Source organism: Rhynchophorus ferrugineus, unplaced genomic scaffold (assembly GCF_030347505.1).
Source record: "Rhynchophorus ferrugineus isolate W39M unplaced genomic scaffold, kcgeb_rfMv2 rfM3, whole genome shotgun sequence".
NCBI lineage: Eukaryota > Metazoa > Arthropoda > Insecta > Coleoptera > Curculionidae > Rhynchophorus > Rhynchophorus ferrugineus.
The window spans coordinates 14,126,533-14,139,860 of record NW_027472582.1 but is presented as its reverse complement, the minus strand read 5'-3'; the positions used below and the strand labels follow the sequence as shown (position 1 = coordinate 14,139,860).

The 13,328-nt window shown below is 31.8% G+C and overlaps 2 protein-coding genes across 8 annotated transcripts in view; one reads left to right on the top strand and one right to left on the bottom strand.

The window, feature by feature from the left end:
* The first annotated feature begins 45 nt into the window (after positions 1–45).
* LOC143194306 (uncharacterized) lies at positions 46–564 on the top strand. Its single transcript, XM_076400998.1, has 2 exons — positions 46–278; positions 334–564. The coding sequence occupies exons 1-2, from the start codon at positions 105–107 to the stop codon at positions 475–477; spliced, it is 318 nt and encodes a 105-aa protein (XP_076257113.1). The 5' UTR covers positions 46–104; the 3' UTR covers positions 478–564.
* Positions 565–1,781: 1,217 nt separating this feature from the next.
* Positions 1,782–13,328, bottom strand: part of LOC143194296 (calcium/calmodulin-dependent protein kinase kinase 1) — a 266,228-nt gene continuing 254,681 nt past the window's right edge. For all 7 annotated transcript variants that reach the window (XM_076400979.1, XM_076400977.1, XM_076400980.1 and 4 more), the window contains 7 exons: positions 11,742–11,795; positions 7,647–7,826; positions 6,244–6,391; positions 4,866–5,068; positions 3,286–3,501; positions 3,066–3,233; positions 1,782–2,376 (listed from right to left, as the gene is read on the bottom strand). In XM_076400979.1, the coding sequence (XP_076257094.1) occupies positions 1,972–2,376; positions 3,066–3,233; positions 3,286–3,501; positions 4,866–5,068; positions 6,244–6,391; positions 7,647–7,826; positions 11,742–11,795 (1,374 nt within the window). In that variant the 3' untranslated portion in view covers positions 1,782–1,971. The remainder of the gene's footprint in view (positions 2,377–3,065; positions 3,234–3,285; positions 3,502–4,865; positions 5,069–6,243; positions 6,392–7,646; positions 7,827–11,741; positions 11,796–13,328) is intronic.

The window sequence follows — 13,328 nt, the reverse complement described above, 5'->3', positions numbered from 1 at the left end:
AATTTCGATATTTTTTCTGCATCCCTATTATATAACATAATCTTAAAAGAAGAAGACCGATATTTCCAACCTCAGTAATCATATTATTAATTTCATTAAGTAAAATGAAGCTATTTCCAGCTTTATTTAGGAGAAAATACATGCCTCCTGGTCATATACATCGCGGTAAAAGGAGGATAGTGCAAGAAGTAAAACCGGAAGATCTCCGACAGTTAAAGGATAGGTTCGAAATCGAAGAAAAGAACATGTTTTTTTTACGACACTCCTTTTTGAGTCCTGTATGTGTAAATCTTTAATAAAGATACCTCTATCGATACATATATCAATTTTTAGGAACAATCCCATGGGCACGCAAGGGCATTGGGCAAAAATGAACAAAATTACTTAAAAACTGTTAGGAAAGATAGACCTTTTTATGAAAATGTTAGCATAGAGTCTAGATTAGCTCATTTGCGAGTTAATGAATCGTGGGATTAATTGTTTTTCAGCATCATCAGTAATTGCTTATTTAATTAACATGTTAGTTAGAAGGTAAAAATAAATGTAGATATATATAAAATAAAAGCAGTTGTGAGTTTTTATATTTTATTATAAAATGCCTACTAGAATGATGGAAGAATTATAAAACATTTTTGTTTAATAACAGATATTTTAACTATAGCTTTCTATAATTTGCAAAGGTTTTTTAAAGTTTATAGGGTGTGTAGGTCCAAGAGATATTTATTTCAAATAATTTATCAATTTCACAACAAATACATCAATATTGAATATTGACTGAGGTGATTTAAAATTTCCTTAGTAATAGAAAACTCATTTTTTGTTGTGAAATAAATATTGAGCAATATTTTAAAGCTATAATATAGAGAAGACATATATTGGAAAATTGTTGGAAATACATTGCATGAGAGAATACAAATATCTTTTTCTATCACATATTTATGATAAATATGTTAAAATACAATAGTTGCGGTCTAAAAGAGTAGTCAATAATATAAAAGCTACAGTAAGAAAAAAGCAGAAATATATTAGACTAACTTTAGGTGCTATATAGTTAGAAAATACTAAGTGCAATGTGCTATAATAGTTCAATAATTTAGTTGGTCATTATAATAATAGTGCTGTTAAATTACTCACGGCAAGCTTTTATATTCTATGACAATTTTTCAAACCATTAATTGATTTTTTAGTCTTTTAGTTTATGTTTTTTTTTAAAATTAGATTACTAATTTGATATCAGCCATATCTTATTTAAAGCTTGGAATTGCATTCTATACTTTTTACATATGTTTTTGGTTCTTTAGAATCTTTTTTAGTTTAGAAAATTTAATAATAAAACACATGGTCCCCATTAATTTAAATTAATTAATATCACTAGGGGCACATAAACAATAATTCTTTAAACATATTCTGAATAAAGTTGTCAATTCCGTTTTATTTAGTGCACATGTACCAATGCGTTTATAAATATATATATGATAAAATAACTATACCAGATCAACTAAAAAAAAGCAATAAATATTTTTAGGAATGTATCACATTTAAAATTTTTATTTTATTTTCTCGATCACAATAAATTCGATCTTAGATTACAACTATAATATATTGAATATCAATGACTTTGTGACTTTACAGGCATCCAAGGTATTGTGCATGATATATATACTTAAAAATAAGTGAAATTCATACACATTAAAGGAGCCTTTTCATAGAATTTTCTGTTACTTTGTGATCAAGATTTTTTATCTAAGGATTATTTTATATATAAAATTTCGGAAAAAAAATATAGTTTAAACGATTTTATTTATAATAGATTTACAAAATAATTTTAGAAAACAAATAAAAACAAGGTATAAAAATAATTTAAATTGGTTATGCTCCATTAAAATCGGCGATTTTTTTGTAACATTAAGTAATAAGAATCTTGCTTTTAACAGGAATCAATGAAGATAGACTTTGATTTGGTTATTTTTATCATCTTTCTTCAATTTTAATGACCTTTCCCAGATTTGATGGGTCCCCGTTTTGATCTAATGTGGCTTTTTTAATTCCTTGTGTTTGACATTCTTGCGGGTTTAGCATCAGTTCGCCCAATTTAGGTTTAATTTTGTCTACGTTTTGTCTGACGATAGGTCTGCTGCGACTCGCTCTCTGCTGGTTAACGACCGTGTCTTCTCCGTTTGGATCTATGATGACTTCTTTGACCGCTTCCAGGTTTGTTTCCGTCGATTTTTGTTTATTTTGAGCCCAGTTGTACGAGTCGGGAGCAGAGTTTGACCGACCTGAACGACCTATGTGTTTTTTCGTTGCTCCAGTGCTAGAAGGCATTCGACTTTCTGGCGTTCCTAAGGTCGTGTCACGACGATGTAAAAACGGATTCTGCAAAAAATGAGACTGTTATAAATCACAGTTGACAATTTCGCCTTTGTTATAATTTATGTAAATGACAAACTTATAGTTCTTCCAATAAAACAGCCATTGCACCTCATCAAAATTTATAATGCGACTATGCCGCACCAAGTTCTCGTTTATTTAGACTCTAACAAAATATTAATATAAATAAAATAATGAAACAAAAATAACGTTATAAAATATAAGGACACACTACAGTTAACAGACAAAGAGCAACAATATTTCGTAGGTTAGGGATGTTTTATTATATTTAAAATTACATATGAAAACGGTGTCGATCAGTACCAATATAAATCGAATTTTATAGACCAATTCGGTTACATGTTTGGACGTATCAGGCTTCATTCTGTTTCTTTTTCGCTAGAGTTATGTTTATTAGTAAAATGAGACAGAAGAATGCTCAGAAATTTTAAAGGGATTTTATGTTTTTATAAACTGAATTTGGCAACAGTAACGGTTCGACAGTTTCGATGACGTACATTGGCTGTTTTATTGGAAGGATTATATTTTTTAGTTAGTTGTATACGCATGTTGAACTGTGTCGTATTAGCAAAAAATAAAAGCAACAAATAGTGTTTTATGAGGTTCGGTAAAGAGAACATTGATTTTAGAATAAGAATCCACATAATTAGAGAATTAAACTATGCAATACTTACTTGGAAGGAATGTTTCTTAAGCATGTGTTTAATGAGTATCAGCGTGTCTAATTTTGGTATAGACGTGATGACTCTGGCGACGTCTTCCTCGGTAACCTCAACTAGGTGACAATTTTCTTCTTCGGATGGTAGCGGGTGAAGGCCGTGTTTGGTCACCCAGGGGTGCTCCTACGTTTTCATTCGTTTAAAAATACGCTGGATTCAATATTTAGACGCGTACCTTTATCTCGTGCATTGCTATCCTCTTCGATGGGTCTTTTTCCAGCATCTTCTTGATCAGATCCTTTAATTCTGTCGATACGGCGGTCTTTTCCGGAAATGTCACCTGCTGATTCCTAATTTTCGAATAGAGTCCTATGATGTTTTCATCGTGGAAAGGCACGTGTCCATATACGAAGGCGTATAAGGTCACGCCCATTGCCCAAATATCCGTGCACTGAAAAACGGAATCACATAAAATAGTAGTGGCTATTACTGGCGAACCCCAACCGGTACTCGGTGATTTTGCGACGTTGCCATTTACAAGCAATCGAGAGGTAGAATCCAACGTAACATAACAGTCATAATGGATTTGGCCTTGGTACTTATAGGTGCTCTTTTTTGTAAGGTTAAGAATTTAGCTGTTTATAGTTTATTGGTTCTTGTATCCCCGACCTGACACATAGATGGCGCTACTAGAATTAAATCCATATGTTTTTTAGTTAGCTCTAACCTTCAAAATATGCGTGTATAAATTTGACAGCTAGATGAAACACGTTAATTTAAAAAGTGACAATTTGAAAAGACTAAGTTTATTGACTCACAAAGATTTATATAATATTCAGCAAAAAAATCAATTGAATTCCACAGTTACAAAACATAAAAGTGACGCTACAAGTGTTGAAGCATGGGTAAATGAGGTGAAAAATGCATGATGTGCGTTATGTAAGCCACAATGTTGGTTTCTGGGAACTTACCCTACCTTAAATGAAGAAGATTTTAAGTTAATTATAATAAATGAACAATAATAAATGAGAATAAGAAATGTTAAAAGAATATAGCCGTCGATGTATATTCTACATACAGGCTTAATGACTACTGATTTGAATCGCATTCCTTGCTTTTATTGAATAAACTGAGAAAAGGGTTTCATTCATAGAGATTGCTGTTCTTGCATATGGAAGAGCTTTGATTAGGATACAATGAAGGTATTTTTTTATGCCATGCAAGATATATTATTGAGTAGTTTGAAAGATAAATAAGTTATATTTATTACCTTATATGTCCTAAATTCTCTTTTCCTTTTAAAATTAGATATGTTTATAAAAGGTTAAATAACTAAGACATATTATATAAATTAAAAATAATAAGTAAGATTTTAAGTCAATTTGTGAATTTCGGAATATATATTATGCTCTTCAAGTATATGAATAATTTACAAGAACTATAACTTTGATTTGTTATTGTAGTGTTTATATATTGATAAATAATTACACATTGTTTCTCATTTATCTTTTCAAAATTATTTTAAAATAAAAGATCTTTATAAAAGATTCTTCAAATAACATTTTTTATATTATAGGGGACTTATATTTTATATTATATGTACCAAAACATTTTAACTTTGGTCTCAACAGAAATATTAGGCGAGGATTTAAGATAAATTATCCTATTTATATTATATTCTTCAAATATACGTATAATTTTTAACAACTGGCAACGTTGCAAATTCAAATCCTTGTGCGCATGCGAGGATTTCCCAGAACTAGACTCTTGTACGTAAAATCGGTTCAAATTAGAGAATTGAGACAAGTAAATTACCTTTCCACTGAAACCTGACGATCGTTCCTCACCGAGGGCCTCGGGAGGTGTAAAAGCGGGGGTACCGGCGGTACTCGATAGGAAAGCGTCACTGCCGTGGAACTCGTTGCACACTCCGAAATCGGTGATCTGGACACGGTCTTGATCGTTCAACAGAAGGTTTGCTGGTTTGATGTCGCGATGGATTATTCTTTGAAAATGCACTGAAGGTGTAAACATAGTTAATTTAGTGACCTATAGTACTTCCAATACAACAGCCAATGCATGTCATATAGTCTATCCAAAGTAGCAGTGAACTTACATCATCAAGGTGTATAATGAATTGCCTATTGCAATTTGTAATTTTTTTAGTACCATTTTATTCAATTAGCTTGAAAAAATCGTTCGGTTGTTAAATGTCTGCAAAATTCCTCAAAACATGAGTGATACCAGGCGGTTACAAACCGACAAATGTTGTTCTGATGCTTTGCTTATTTTGATAAATTGCAAATCGCTGCTTAATATATGTGATTATTCTGGTTGAATTTACCGTAACTGTTGTACGATAATGTTAAAAAAAATATATTTTATAAAAATTTTTGTATTATCATTTTATTTATAAAGCAATATTGTTATATATCAAAGCTAAAATAAATTAAATGTGACAACATTGCGACGTTTTGACATCATAGTTTGAGATGACGTGAGTTCACTGCTACTTCAGAAAGACTATGACAACAAATATACAGCTAAATGCAGTTTGTATAAATTTAAAATTCATTTTAATTACCCTAGTTAAAAGGTGGGTTGGTACTGGATGCCACTGTTGTCAAATGTTTACAAAATTCTTGACAATAGTGATAATAATCAGAGCTAACAAACCGGCAAACGTTGTTAACCAAAATTCTAAGTTAATACGACTTGTTGACGTCATACATTTTGATGGCGTGGGTTGGATGTTTTATTGGAGAGACTCAATAAAACAGTGAATTTATGTCATCTAAATTTATGACGTTTAAATGTTACAATGTTGCCACATCAACTTTGTATATTAGCTCATTTTGACTTTGATATATAACAAAATTCTAAGTTCGAGTTCCTGTTCGTTTAGTGTTTGACCAAACCAAACACTAAACGTTTGCCGGTTTATAACCTGTATTTATAATTTTAAAGAAGTCTTTTCTTTTTTTTTCAGAGGTTTGACAACCAGTCGAATTTTATGGGTTGGTTTGGCTACATGCTCGAACGTACCAGACAGCATCTCTTTTTAACTAGAGTAAAAGGAGAAGCCAATTACTGTCTGATTTTAAAACGAATGCATAAATTATGATAGGCAATACGAGACGTGGGTTCGCTGTTATTTTGAATAGACTATATTATACGAAGTTTAATTACTTACAGTACTCTATTCCTAAAATAACGTCTCTAAAGTAATTCCAGGATTTCTCTTCATCTAGCGGATTATCCGTGGGAACTTCTAACACTTGGCCGCGATCGAGGAGTTCAAAGGCAAGATATAGATGATCTTCGTCTGGATCATCCAAAACCTGCAAAAATGCGTAAGACATCGAACGGCAAGTCTTTTTCTAATACATATACTTGCTTATTTATTACTTAAATGTTGTCTTTTATGATTATTTGACTGAAGTTGTTCTTTATACCCCATTGTATTGAATATATTTAAAAGCTTACATATTATTTGTTACATTATCATTTTCTTCTCTTACACACGCACTATCTTAGAGAAGCAAAAGCCTTCTTTCTCTCTTTCACTTTCTTCACCTGTATTTTTGATTCCAAATATTTAAACTCCCGCATTTGCTCTAACTGGGGGTTATGATGCCTACTACATACTACATTCCCGTAACACTTCTAATTATAAAACAAAATACAGCATTTCCATCAAGAGGAGATCAATAGAGAAGAAATACATGCTGCCATAGTTAGTATTGAAAAGAACGGCGCTGAAATAAACATAGGAGATATACACTGTCCAAAAGACACAAAATAATACAACAATACAGATATTTATTTTTAAAATTAGGCCGAAGGTTTATTATTGGATGGGACTTTAAAGTTAAACACTCAGCCTGTGGTTTACGACTAATAACACCTGGGAAAGGAAACGAATTAATCGCATCAATAAATATTACTAATTGTAACTATCATTCAGGGCGTGAACCCACTTACTGGCCCACCGACAGTGATAAAGTGCTAGACCTACTGGACTTTTACATTTCGAGAGACATGTCATCAAACCAAATACAAATCGAGAGCATGTGCGAACTATCAGCTGATGATACTTCAGTATTGTTAACACTAGGGGCAACAATTATGAAAAAAAAACAAAGAAGTATAATCTTACCAAGAAATTTACAAACTGGGACACGTTTATAATGCAGAAACAAGTCAGTTTAAACGTAAGACTCAAAACTATAGATGATCTTGAGCTGCAAACTCGAAATATAATTGAACAAACTCAGTCTGCTGCAAAAGAAGTTCCCCCGAAATTAAGACAGAAATCAGGATATGAGGTCAATTAGCCCCTTGAAATTAGGGAATTGATAAAAGAAAGACGAGCAGCTAGAAGAGTATGGCACAGAACCGGAAATTAAAAAAATAATCGCCACTCTAAACGATTTATTACAACTTCTGGTTTCCAAACAGCCAAAACTTATGCATATATTCAGTGTTTGTTTTCAAATAAATAAATGTACTTCCCTGAATATTATTATTAAAAAAAACACTATAAATATCTACGCCAACTTGTCAAAAAACATTTTCATATTGACCTATACTAACCTCGACTAATTTGACAACATTGGGGTGGTCCAACTTTTTCAGGATCGCGATTTCTCGGTAGACTTTTTCTAACGGATGATTAACTGGCGAGGAATTCGATCTGCCCTCTTTTTTCGGAGGCATTCTCCCAAACATTCCGGATTTTTTGAAAAGTTTCTTCTTGGATAGTATTTTCATTGCCTGAAAATTTCATTAAATTATTTATGTTTTACATTTAATATATATATCAGAATGTTAATATCGGTATGATGAAATTTGAGAAATGTTATTTGAAAAATAATTGTAATAGTTTCGGCATTTTATTGAAAATAACAAAGGGTAATTATTTTAGGATTTTCATTGTTTATACTACTTTGTTTTGTACTGTTTACAGATTTGTCAACATAGTTATTCCGTCAATCTGTTGTAATTTTATTATCCATTAGTTATTTATCCAAGACTATTTATCAAAAACTTATTGATAAATTCTTGATCTAAAAGTTATATTTTGCGACTTTTTATGATCTGATCTGAAATCAGCCAATACTAAAAATTACTTATGCCAGGCAATCGGGTTTGATCGGCCTATTGTCGGGAATCGGTTCATGCTCAATGATTTGAGATTACAAGGAAGTGAATAAGATGTTCTATATGATTGGCCCGTTCTGCGCATGCACAATTCGATAATCTATCATTTGTGATATTATTGCTATAGAATTACAAGTATTCTGTATTTTAAGAGTGTTGAAATCGTTATATATGGTTGTGAAAATTTTGACACTAGTTTCTTATTGGTAATTAAAAAATTATACGGAGGCTGAGACGACAAACTGATTTTATGAATAGATATTATTCCCAGTAAGTATCTATATATTACTGGTACCTTCGAAAACGTAACTATGATTAAAATATGAATACAAATTATAACATATTCTAGATGTGACATCAACAAAATTACCAGACTAGGATAAAGTTGACATAATAGTAATTAATATAAAATGCAACTATTTATTTAACATTTTCTGTCTGATGTCTGATGCGTCCGAACACGTAACCAAATCGGTTCATAAAATTCGATTTGTGTTAGCAATGGTCGATACCGCTATAATATGTCAATGTAAATACAATAAAATAACTCTAACCTACAAACTATTATAGCTGTTTCAATAACTATAGTTTAAGTCCTACAATAAATATGCATTAGATGTATCATAATGCTAAAATAAATTATATTTTATAACGTTATTTTTGTTTCATTATTTTATTTACATTTATATTTCCTTGTCGGAGTCAAAATAAACGAAAAATAAAATTTTGTGCGGCAACGTTGCATTATAAATTTTGACAATGTGCATTGGCTCTTTTATTGGAAGGACCATATTTCAAATTAACATTGTTTTGTTTCTTCCGTTTTCATTAATGTTTTAAATACCCCACTTAAAAGCTTTTATTTATATTATTTTTGGTTATTTAGTGAACAAAAATGTTATATTAGTAAATTGGACAACATAACAACATTTATTTATCTATCTATCTATTTTATTACATTCTTCTGTCTATTGATTTTGATTTTATTTTCAGTTAGTTAGTAGTAGACATGTTGGTTATGAAATGCTATGCTACATATTTTGTTCTTCATATGACATCGTGCCATATGCATAGATTTATTGTGAAGATAAATTGTAGATTCGTCAGCAACGACTAGTAACAATTTAACAAATGAATAAAAAAAATGTTGTAATATCAACCCAATATATTTCGACAGTTTGACAGTAGAGATCTCGTTTCTGCACACCAGAAAAACCAGAACTAGATATCAGTTTCGCCAACTAATTTTTTCTCGTCATAACGTATCGAGTTGATCGGAACAATCAATATAATTAAGCCTTTGAAAGGTCGCGGAATAAAATCGACTCTAACTTATTAACTCGATTCCTCCGAAGGTCACTCGATACATCCCGAAGTTTTAATGAAATTGGATCGGTTATCCCGGCCGTTCCTCTAACCATACGAACTAACGATCACCGTCGAGACCTAATTTATTCGCGGCCTTATGAATATGATCTTTTGAGATCGTGTTTCATTTTAACAAACTCAATCACGAACGGTGAAACGGAAAAGTCGAAAAACTCGAGACTGTCGGATAACTTCGGACTAGGCCGCGGCATCAAAAAGCAAAGACGGTCGCGTTAGTTTTGACTTCGTTCGAATTAAATGTTCGAGATATATTTTCTCCTTTCATTAAGAGTTCATTAAGAGACGGAACACAAAAATAAGGTTTTAATTACATAGGAGAGAAGAAATACTGCCCTGCAATATTCCTGGACGTCGCACACGCTTTTGGCCGGGTATGACATTTGGGATTAATCTACAAAACGATCGACTACCGTAATCATATATTTTCCACTTTTAAAACTTAAACCTATTTCGGCTGGAGTTCCACAGGGTAGTGTTTTGGGACCATTCCTATAGTCTATTCAAAATAATAGTGAACTCACGCCATCAAGATTTATAATGTATTGCCTGCCGCAAATCGTAAATTCGTTTTAGAATCAAACAATATTTTCCTACAATTTTTTATTATAGTTCATACTGGAATACGACAAAATGTCAGTTAGTAAACAGCAAGTTAAAGAAAAACAAGAACGAGTAATTCGTTCTTAAGAATTATAACATGGAACACAAATGGGCTAAATCAGCGAGTTTGGGAACTAGAACTATTTCTGAGAACAAATAACATAGATATAGGTCTCATATCGGAGACTCATTATCATGGGGTCATGACGCATACTGGACACTACACCCCGGTGAACGTGCTCGAGGCGGAACAGTCCTAATAATAAAACAAAACATATAGCATTTCCAACAAGACGAGATAAAACAAGAAGAAATACAAACTACCATAGTTAGAATTGAAAAAAAATGGCGCTGAAATAAACATAGGAGATATATACCGTCCACCAAGACACACAATAATACTATGCAGAGATACTAGCAACAATGAATATTAGTAATTGTAACTATCATTCAGGGCGTGAACCCACTTACTGGCCTACCGACAGTAATAAAGAACCAGACCTACTAGACTTTTACATTTCGAAAGGCTCTCATCAAACCAAATACAAATAGAGAGTTTGTGCGAACTATCATCTGATCACACTTCAGTATTGTTAACACTAGGCGCAACAATTATGAAAAAAAAAAGAAGCCTAATAACACATTTACTATTTGGGACATGTTTAGATTTAATTAATTTTAATTAAATTAAAAAGACTTAACAACTTTAAACGTAAAGTATAGACGATCTTAAACTGCAAAACCAAAATATAATTGAACAAATTCAAGTCTGTTGTAAAAGAAGTTACCCCAGCATCAAGAGAGATATCATAATATGAGGTCAGTTACCCTTTTGAAATTCGGAAATTGACAAAAGAAAGACGAAAAGCTAGAATAGTATCCCAGAGAACCAGAAGTTCTGTGGACAAAACAATATATAATAAAATTAAAATATCAGACAAATCAAAAAATTAAAGAATATAAACAGAGTTGCTTCGAAAAATGGGCCTATGTGGTTCGAGTATGGGGTTTCACTAAAACATCAAACCAACTTGTAAACGATACCAAAACAAAACTCTTCTTACTTCTTTGGTTAACTACCAATGCTTATTACTACGTAACCAATGAAGAACTACACGATTACCTCGAGGTCAAGTGGATCTGCGAAGTTATCCAAGATTTCATAAGATCCAACATTAAAAAACTAAATCATACCAACGTAGAAGCAATACAGCTACTGGACGACACACATCAAATCAAAAGATTGAAGTGAGTGAAACCACATGAACTTGTATAGTGTATGAAGTATAAGTTAACCTTAATAGATAAGGTCTATTTAAGCTATAGAGCTTAAATAGATTATTAAATTAAGATTGTATTAAGCATAAATATCGTAAGATGTAATTAATTAAAAAAAATATTCTTAAGATGTCAGATTCGGCGCATTAATTCAGCGTTTGAAAAATAATAGGGTGTATATGTTGGATGGATCTCTAACTGTTTCTCATAATTTCTGATGATGAACAAATCTATGAAGAAAAGAACGATTACTATACTTACATAATGGGTATCATCCTCCTGGTTATATGCCAATTTTACTACACCATAAGAACCCTGAAATATAAGTGGTAATAATGTAATGTCCATATGTTATATCTCTTTTTAGTTTATAAGGAAAGTGAATTCATTTTAATTTATTTTGTATATTACTAATAATTATAAAGTTAATTAAGAAATTATTTAACAATAAGATTGAATACGTACAAGTACGTAGTGTAAAAAAGTGGTATTTTTATTTTAGTTAGGGTGTAAAGATATTGGTAAACACAACCGTCGATGAACATGAACAATATATATTATAATAATTAATTATTCGGTGATATATTTATTAACATGCATAATACATAAAATTGTAATTTTGGCTTTGTTATATGAAATATTCTAGATAGAAAATTTACCAATAATTTAACTTCATTGATTAAAATTAATTAGTATACGTAATAACAATAGAAACATCAGATGTATGATATAATTTTTTGAGAATTTAAAATAACATTTATATACCGTTCAAGCGAAGCAATGGCTTGAAAAGTGTTATAAGGACTCCGCTCTATCAGAAACAACAACAAAACGTTAGTTTGCTAACTTCAAACGTGGTCGTAGAGACACCGATGATGCAGAACGCAGTGGACGTTCAAATGAGGTGGTAACACCAGAAAACATCTAAAAAAACCCACAAAATCGTTTTGCATGATCGAAAAGTGAGGTTGCGTGAGTTAGCTAACACCGTAAAGATATTAAAATGACGTATTGCAGGAGCATTTGATTATGAGACATTGTTGACCAAAAACAAGAACGTGCCGATCATTTTGAACAGTATTTGGCCATGTTTGAATGTAACAAACCGGAATTTTTGCATCGATTATCAATAATGTATAAAACATGGATCCATCACTTCACTTCGGAATCAAAGTGATTATTATCTGAGTGAACAACAACTGGCGACAGACCTATTTTGAGGCAAAATATAAATCGTACTACAAAAGTAGTATTGAAATATTAGAGCGGAACTGGAATGATTGTGTGGCTCTTGATGGACGTCGATGAATAAAGCCCCTTGTGAACAAAAAAAGCCGCGTTTTCTTTGTCAGGTTCGGGACTTTCAGCCCATGTGTTACCTTATGTTGAAGATATTGTTAAAACAAGTTTTAGTAGGATAACATTACTTTTAAATTATTCTATTTATTATGAAAGGAACATGATTTACTTAACAGATCATGGTTGAATTTCGACCACTGGCAACACTGTAAATCCGACAAGGAAAATGATGCATTAACCAGGTTGGTTAAGGCCGGATTTCTTTCGGGATGATCTACAGGTTGGTCACTCGCCAGTCTGTAAGCTTAACGCCGAGGACCGTGGTTCGAAACCCACGTTAAGCAGTAGTAAGCCAGTTGGTAAAAAAATATAATTTGAATAATCTCTAAAAATGAAGTCATACGCTTAATATTATGTTATTTGTACAAAACAACATCATTATTTGGTGTTACTTTAGATATTTGCACAATCGACTTTGTATTATTTTAGTTTTATTTTTAGTCGGCGCTTTCTGAATGTTTTCACACACCCCGCCGCCGAGGGCTATCG